This window comes from Lactuca sativa, chromosome 9 (assembly GCF_002870075.4).
Source record: "Lactuca sativa cultivar Salinas chromosome 9, Lsat_Salinas_v11, whole genome shotgun sequence".
Lineage (NCBI taxonomy): Eukaryota > Viridiplantae > Streptophyta > Magnoliopsida > Asterales > Asteraceae > Lactuca > Lactuca sativa.
Genome location: NC_056631.2, coordinates 31,206,749 through 31,215,672, shown reverse-complemented (window position 1 = coordinate 31,215,672; position 8,924 = coordinate 31,206,749). Strand labels below are relative to the sequence as shown.

General features: G+C 30.4%; 2 protein-coding genes across 3 annotated transcripts; both read right to left on the bottom strand.

Moving 5' to 3' along the window:
• Nucleotides 1-1,283: 1,283 nt before the first annotated feature.
• On the bottom strand, nucleotides 1,284-3,303 carry LOC111878650 (rhodanese-like domain-containing protein 9, chloroplastic). The gene is made up of 6 exons (XM_023875162.3): nucleotides 3,145-3,303; nucleotides 2,597-2,832; nucleotides 2,308-2,458; nucleotides 2,087-2,172; nucleotides 1,865-1,969; nucleotides 1,284-1,629 (listed from the first exon to the last, which is right to left on the bottom strand). The coding sequence occupies exons 1-6, from the start codon at nucleotides 3,189-3,191 to the stop codon at nucleotides 1,559-1,561; spliced, it is 696 nt and encodes a 231-aa protein (XP_023730930.1). The 5' UTR covers nucleotides 3,192-3,303; the 3' UTR covers nucleotides 1,284-1,558.
• Nucleotides 3,304-6,013: 2,710 nt separating this feature from the next.
• On the bottom strand, nucleotides 6,014-7,813 carry LOC111878658 (outer envelope pore protein 16-3, chloroplastic/mitochondrial). 2 transcript variants are annotated; one of them, XM_023875175.3, is made up of 3 exons: nucleotides 7,655-7,813; nucleotides 6,634-6,973; nucleotides 6,014-6,370 (listed from the first exon to the last, which is right to left on the bottom strand). In XM_023875175.3, the coding sequence occupies exons 2-3, from the start codon at nucleotides 6,962-6,964 to the stop codon at nucleotides 6,225-6,227; spliced, it is 477 nt and encodes a 158-aa protein (XP_023730943.1). In that variant the 5' UTR covers nucleotides 6,965-6,973; nucleotides 7,655-7,813; the 3' UTR covers nucleotides 6,014-6,224. The 2 variants fall into 2 exon arrangements, with proteins under 2 accessions (XP_023730943.1, XP_023730944.1); XM_023875176.3 differs by having other exon boundaries at nucleotides 6,634-6,970; nucleotides 7,655-7,812.
• Between the last annotated feature and the right edge of the window lie 1,111 nt (nucleotides 7,814-8,924).

The following is an 8,924-nucleotide window of genomic DNA, read 5'->3' as shown; positions in this document are numbered from 1 at the left end:
GATATTAACCTAATCCTTTCTAAAGGGGAGCCTACAATAAAAAAAATGACATCAAGTATTTGAGATAGATTAAAAAATGACATCAAAAGTATTATAAATAAGATTCTTAAATTAGGAAAAACGACTCTAAAAGTAATTAACTCTTGAATTTATTCTCATTTGGTCCTTTTTTTTTATACTCAATATACTATCAAACTTGTTGTTTGTGTTCACCACAACCCTTTTGACCGACTTTTGACATGTGATAGCCGATCAAAGGGTTATGGTGAGCACAAACAAGTTCGAAAGTATATTGGATACAAAAAAGGGAAAGAGACCAAATGAAAACAAACTTAAAGTTGGTTACCCTCCTGAGTCATTTTCCTTAAAAAGTTGAATGAAATTAAAGCTGCAAAAGTATCAAAAACTGTAACATTCTTAGGCCATAACGTACATAAAGAGCATTTCGGAGGGGTAACTTCGTTAAAACATTGTCTATGTTATATTTATTGTGGTTAGCTGTCAACAACTCTCTGCAAAAGGATATGATTGTGTATGAGAGATATATTTATCAACATAAACGTTTACCTCAAGGTATATTATGATGATGTGTCTGCAAAAGTTGCATGATCTTGTACATATTGATGTTGTATCTTATCCCCTGAATTCGATCTTAAAGCCAAGTAAACTCAAAAATCATAGTACTTGTGATTCTACTCGTTTGTAGACTTGTCCGAAATCCATGATACGATAAATCATTTGATTGGAAATGTAAATTTAGTCATGAAATGCACATGCTTAATCAAGATTCTCCTAATAAATATTCAAGTACATTACAAAGTTGTACATGTATGAATAATATTCTTTCGTGTGCTATGTTTTTAAAGAAAATCAAGAATGAATCTCATAAATCATTAATATGAGCAGGAGATGACGTGAGATTTTCTATAAATGAGTTAAGGGAAAATGACTCAGAAGGGTAACCACCTGTTGAATTTGTTCTCATTTGGTCCATTTCTTTTTTTGTGTACCCAATATATCATCGAACTTGTTGTTTGTGTTCACCATAACCCTTTGACCGGCTAACACAGGTCAAAAGCCGGTCAAAAGGGTTATGGTGAACACAAACAACAAATTCGATGATATATTGAGTACAAAAAAAAGACCAAATGAAAACAAACTCAACAATTAGTTACCCTCTAAAGATATTTTCCCCTCAAATTATCAAATTCCCTTCTAATAGTATTGTTGCATTAGCTCTACTAAAAATTTGTAGTCCTTCAAAAAACCTGCACACACGCATATTATCATAATCATGCCAATTACATTATTTTTTTTTTATTTAAGTTTAATCAAATTATAATTGATGTGATTAACATTCTCGCTATTACATCAATAATCAACTAGAGCTAAAACTCTACAAGTCTATCACCACAATCACAAGATCATATGATCTATGTTCTCAACAATCTTACTTCACTCAAATTATCAAATAAAATTAACAAATTCAAATCACAAACACATTAACACATGTACAAAACTTTTCATCTCATCATAAATTCATAATTCATACCCTTTCTTAACTCGAAGGAACCAATGCAATGATCTTCTCCGCTTGATCCGGAAAGAACATTATGAAAAGATATGCACCTATAAATAAATTCCACAAATAAATCATATTTAAAAAAATTTGAGAAAACAACGTCACATTGTCCGAGAAATGGAAAAAAGTTCGTAAAAAAATAAAGCGATGATAAGGAAAGTTTCATTTCTCTGACTATCTATATTAATATTAAGTCATTCTTTCTGCATTAAATAAAAAAACACATATACAGCTTAACAAATTAAGTACTTTCACCATTAAGTCAATCAATTTACAACTTACAGATGAGTACGGTTCCAAGAACAGCCGAGATTTTTCCTTGTACTTGGACCAAACCGCCCTTGCCCGCGTCTTTTAGCTCCTTAGAACCAACAACATCAAACATTCCTAATAATCAAAACCAAACACATTTAACTATTATTATTATTATTATTATTTTCTTTCCGAAAAAAAAATAATAATAAACAAGGGCAAACTTGTAAATGTTTGAATTTGAATTCGAACCTGGTTTTACAGCTTGGAGTCCCGATGTTATACATGCTATATTCTTAAATCCAGCCTCTTCCAATTTATTTGCAGCACCCGAAGATCTTAATAAAAAAAAACAACAAAATTTTATTTATAATTTTTTTCTATTTCGATATTATACTTTTGCTTTGTATTTAGATGACATTGATGAATAAATGCTATAATAGGAAATAGATACAGTATAAAAAAATTCTTACCGTAGTCCTTCTTGGCAAACAATTAGAATTTTACTATCAGGTGAAAACTGGTTTTTCACTGACTCCACGAATTCTGGATTAGGCTTAGTAAATGGTAACCCGTAAAACAAACCCGAGAAGTTGTTATGTAATTGTCTATAGATTATAGTTCCTACACAAAACAAATATTTTTTTTACCATTGTCAATATTACAATGTACTTTCAATCTTTTTCTCATTAAGATATTATACTTCAAAAAATCTACCCAATCAGTAAAAAACAATTAAACAAGTTTGTAACATAATATTACCAGGATCATTGTCCTTGTTTTCAATGAAAAGTGGAACATGGTTGCATGATTTAATGTGAGCTCTTTCGAATTGAATTCTATCACGAACATCAACAATGGAGTAGCCTTCTTCTGCTACAAGTCTCTTTGCTTCTTCCGCGTTTATATAATCAATTTCGGCGTTGATTCTTAAACTTCTACGCAAAGGTCGTGTTGTGTTGACGCGATTGAATTTCAGTGACAGTGTCCCCAAATTGCTGTTTATACATATATGTGAAATTGATTTGATGCCAATAATGTTGTAATTGTCGTTAGTTTTGGAAATTGAATTATCAAGGGTTCTATGCAGGATTGATATCGAATTTGAAGTAATAAAAACAGGAGTTGAGTTAGAAAGTTAAAACGAATTCATTTTCGTCGAGAGGAAAGGAGTGTGTGACGTTTTTTTCACAGAGAAAAAAAAAAGAAGGGAATCATAGGAAGTGAAAAGTTGAGAATACACGAATTGAGAGCATTGATTTGGGGATTTTGAAAGGAAAGAAGAAAGGATTTGATAGAGAGAAGTTTACCTTCGGGAAGAAAGTGCAGATGAGCAACAGCAACTGATGCTCGCCATTAGTGGAGTGTCTGGAATGTTTTGGAAGAGAAGATTGCTAGTTGTGATGCCATGGAAAGGCCACAGAAATTCAAGAGATCCAATGGGTTTTTGACGCGTGGAATTCTTTGAAGTGAATCGGATTGGGTTTTCGAATTGTGTATTCCCACAAAATATAGGAAAATAATTTTTGTTTTAGATTTTTCTTTCCCGATCAACTATATTATTTTTTATCTCTATTTTTTAATAAAATTAGCTAATATTAAGTATTAACGACCATGTTAGCCTAACAAAACGATAGATATGAAAATGAGCTCTAAACGTATTAGATCAAATCAGCCTACCAACACTTTTTTTTTCATTATTTTTCTAGAATGATATGGTTGATTAACATATAAATATGACTAAAAAGTATGTTATTCAAATAAATAATATTTAAAAAATAAATAAAATAAGAGATTATAATCAATTAAAATACAATTTATATGTTCGACAGATAAATTACGTTTCTAAAATTTACAAATCTTTGTTAATGTCCAAGAACAAGATGTCTTGTTCGCAAACCTTTTTTACTATGTAAACATCTCCAATAATATTTATACAGTTAGAAGAAGTCTTTAGATTTATATTTATTTGTATGTTCAGTTTAAATAAGTTCAAAGGTAATAAATACAGTATTATTTATATCAGAAAATAATAAAATTTGATGAAAGGTTGAATCATCAATATTTAGTTGGAAAAAAACATTGAGTAAATTTGATGAGAGGATGATGCGGCGGAGTTGATTTAGGTAGTGTTTGTTTTTTGTCTGCAGATCTGCGTGGTCTCTTCTGTCTGCGCCGCGCAGACATTAGCCTTCGCAGACTGTTTGTTTTTTTGAAGACTGCAGACCTAAAAATGTCTGCGCGTCCTCTTCTTGGCGCAGATGTGGACCAGAGTCTTCTAACATCTTCAGACATCTTCTAGCCTAAAAGAAACATATATATCTTTATTTTTTTTTAATTTATATTTTTTCCAACTTTATTAATGATAACAATTTGAAAAAAAATTACAAAACTTAAAAAAAAACTTTTGACGATACAAACATGATATTTTTGACAAATTTATAAATAAAGATTATTACAATAATAGTCGTTGAACTTGTTTATATAAATATGAAAAAAAATCATAATATATTCTTATATTTTTTTGCCAAATTTTGTAAAACATTATTTAATACAGTATTGTCAATTTCTAGAGAAAATATTTATGGTACGTTTTTAATGAATTTAATTGAAAAAATCGAAGTTGATTTCCATCCATTTATGTATCAAATTCTTTGATCACTAATTATAATGTTTAGTTATAATTTTGCAACCAAAGTTGTTGGTTTTTATCAAATATATACGTTAATTCATACCATTTTTATTTTTATTTTTTATACAATAATACATAAAAGTTGATCTAGATTCGTTAATTATTTATAACAAAATCATAAAAATATTAAAAAATCACTTTGAAGTTTAAAAAAATCAGTTTATTTTAATAGTCCGTAGATGTTAAAAAAAACAAACAGTCTTCTTTTTTCAGACTACATACATTTTGCCTCAGAAAAAACAAACAACACCTTAGCATGGAAAGTTAGAAGACACCATTGCTTTATAGTTTTAGGGCATCTACTATTCATTATTATTCATTGAACTCTATAAAAGTTCAATGAACTATCGTATCAATACAATTATACAACATTAAATACATATACAAATTTGCTTTTAGGCTACAGGGAGTAGGTGCGCAAAGCCCACTCACCAAGGGTCTTTGCATGCACCAACACCACCCCCTGCCGCATGCCAAGGTGAATCACTAACTTTTGCTCGTTGGTTCATGAGAGAGAGAGAGAGAGAGAGAGAGAGAGAGAGAGAGAGAGAGAGAAATGGATGTCTGGTGGGTTGTGAATTTGTGATTGACTCATATTTATTTTAGTTTCATTCATTTTTTTTTTGTTTCACATTCAATATCAAACTCGACGTCACTCCATAATATCATAATATTAAGTTTAGTTGGCATTCAAAAACATGATGTTGCAGCTTAACATACACGCCACCACTCCTTCTACTCTTAACATCAACAACCCATTAAACACTCACTCAGTCATAATCACCATCTTATTCTCCCCGCTCTGAATGGTTGCATGATTATTTAACTCCTCCATACCACAAACCACATTTTATTAAACACATTCAATCTTAATAACAACCTTACTCCACAGCTCTTAAACTTCCACCCTTATAATGGGAGCGTAGTGGTTGAGGTGCATAATTTCATACAGGTTTGACGTCTCCAAAATATAATTAGTTTTCCATGATTGACCTTTGTTACGTGGTATGGTTTACCATTTATTAAATAATTTTGGTTTTGCCCAATTTAACCCTTCCATTTAATAACATATCCTTTTACACCTTAGTAAAATATGGACATTAGAATGTTGTTTGATTATTTAAAATCTATTTGATTGAAATTTCAAGATAAAATTGAATATATTTTATAAAAAATTATATTATATACTTATCAACTTTTAAAATGACATAAACATCAAAGATTAAAAAAAATTGCCCAAACATATAATCTTTTATCATCTTTTAACCATTTAAATATTAATACCAACTAATTTTATTTTTGAAAAACTTAAATTCTTAAAGATGACAAGTTATATAAAGAGGCTTTATATAACTTTTAAGATATATAAAGAAAAATTAGTTAACTTTACATAATTTTTTATGAAAAAGGTTAGCTATTGAAAAAGTTTTTGTGTCAATGGACTTTTATTAAATAAAATTTAGTTGAATGTTGAAGTAACAAAAACATTGGAATCAGAATGTGCATAATTCTTATTGAGTACAGAAAATTGCTGTAAATTTATTTCAGCAAAGTAACTGTCTTGACTTTGTAAACTGTAATTAAAGAAAAACAAAACATACACCAAAATCAAATATCCAAAAGGTTGAGAAATCATTTATCACAATAATAGTAAAAAAAAAAAAAACAGCAACCTCCTCCTTCATAACAGGGTCCCACTCAATTGGCATCAACCCTTTTCTTGGTAGTATAAGGGTAATACTCCTTTCCGGTATCCATTCTGGTTGTCTGACCACCAACATCAATGGCGGCAGAAGTGGCGGCAAGTGCAGCTCCGGCAGATAGTGCCGTCGAAATGCTCTTACCTACAGAACCCAACACACCACCTCATCAATTAAATTAAAAACACACCACAAGAAACATGCCTAAATGCCCATTTTACCCTTACACTTTATCCAGACAGATATCTTTTTTACTTAATGGAGAAAAACAGGAAAATAAGGCTTTTTACATATTTTTCCAGTTTTCCTTTTCATTTCACCAAGAATATTATAAAAAAAAACAACTGGAAAATCTCAAATCTCTACAATACATAAAGATTTAGGGCAAACAAGAAAATGATGCTGACCTTTAAAACCAATAACAGCAGCACCAGCAACAAACCCTCCAACTGCTCCATTAACAAAGTCTCTCTTCATTCTGTAATTCTGTGTCAATTGCTCAACACCAATGTAGACCCCACCAATGGCAGCAAAAGTCAACCCATGGGTACCCATCATCCTTAATGTCCTAAGCAAACCAGGTAAAGCAACATTTCTCTCAACACGAGGAACATCCAACCATGTAGCAACAATGGTGCCCCAAATTGTTCCAGCAGCCAAACCAGTAGCAGTACCCTTCATCATCTTTGTCATTGAAGAATCTTCTTCCTCCAAGTATCTACGATCTGTAGTATCCATAGCTTTCTGCTGGAATGATAATTTCATTCATTAAGTTCAGCATACATAGCATTTTGGAGTTCAATGACAGAAATTTGTATCTGTATCAGGTAAATTTTGCACAAAATAGCTACACATAGTTGGTTTTAAATAGCCACAACAGAATCTGGAGGAGTAGAAATGAGATAGATGATAAGATCAGTTGATAGAAACAGCTAGAACATTGATAATTCCACTAAAACAGTGACATAGATAGTTTAATTTGACCACAACAGAGTTTGAAGAACTAACCCTAGTATTTGCTCTAGGAAAGTTGGAATCATCCAGCTTATCATTTCTTCTAACTCGGTAACAATCAATCTCATTCAGAATTCAGCATCATACATTTTGCATTTTTGCGAATCCATAAAAAAATCCTCTAAATCTATTATACAAAACTGGCAGTTCCGAATGAAGCGATTGCGATTAATGCGTATTCGATTATCTTTTTGGTGCATTATGTGTTTATTTGACATACACATCGAAAATGAAACTTGAAAAACAGAAAACACAGCACAATTCCAGGTAATGATATTTTTTCACGTAAGTATAATGCTAACCCTAGAATCTAAACTGAACGAATGAATATGTTGAACTTTGATGAGAGAGAAAATAAAAGATCGAGAGATGTGTCGTGTGCTGGTGTACGTGGGTTAGGGTTAGGGTGCTCACCGGAGTGCGGTAACGGAGAGTGATCGGATTTGCAGAGAACGGAAGGATCGGAGGGGAAGAGACGGGCCGATTACTGATGAGGGAGGCGTTACTTTGGGATTTTGTCACAGTATCAAGTATCAACCGTGGTTAGGTTACACCCTCAGATATAGTTAAAATCTGCACCTGCAATTTCATTTTCTTATATTATTAATAAAATAAAATAAAATAAAATAAAAAAAAACGAAACTCTAAGACCGAGCTCCCAAGTTCAACTTAAGGAGTAAAAAAAATTAATTTTTGTTTACAAAATTTTTTTTAAAATTGGTAAAAGTTTGTATTTTGACTTTTTTTTTTATTAGTTAGAATCTTATTGGCAAATAAAAATTTTTAAAATTGGCAAACACAAACCTTATTGTTTATTATTATTATTATATTATTTTTTAAATTCGTTATTATTAATATTGTTAATAATATATATAAATACATTTACATGGAAAACGAATATTAAAGACGTTTTTTAAGGGTGAAAGTGGAACGGATAATAATACTTTAAGCATTGAAATGAGGAATGTTTGTTTGTATATTCTCAGTCAATTCACATTTGTTATTATTGTTTTTCAATTTAGAATATTAATACTTAAAAATTTAAAAGAAGTTGTCTATTTTTCAAATTGTTTATAAATAGTGATTTTGCGTCACGGGCTATCACTATTATCATTAAATTTTCAGTTTTTTTTTATCATTAAATTTTCAGTTTTTTTGCTTATCATTCTCAACTTTGTAAGCGAACATATTATATATGTCTTCTTGAATCGAGCTTGGGTCCACAATTGGGATCAGTGTGTGAGTGTGTGTTATGTGTATATGTCTTATGTGTAAGTATTTGAATTACCAACATGTGTGTTGGTTTTTTCCATTACTTTATGCATGTGGTTTTTTGGAAACATAGTAGATATAGTGTGATAAAGCAAAACATGTCATATTATTTTTTTATTAAACTAGATATTGAAATTAATACTTTTGAATTTTGATATGGGCTACATATATAGATGTTTGTAGTAGATCTGTTGGAATTGAAAATAAATCTTTCTGCCTTAAACAATTTTACATAGAAAGTGAGAAATTCTTCTACCTTAAACTATTATAAACAATTTTACAAATAGACAACTTCTTTTAAATTGTTAAGTGTTAATATTTTGAATTGAAAACAATAATAACAAATGTAAAATACTCATATACAAAGTGAAAATATACAAGTAGAAATTCATTATTTCAATGTTTAAAGCAT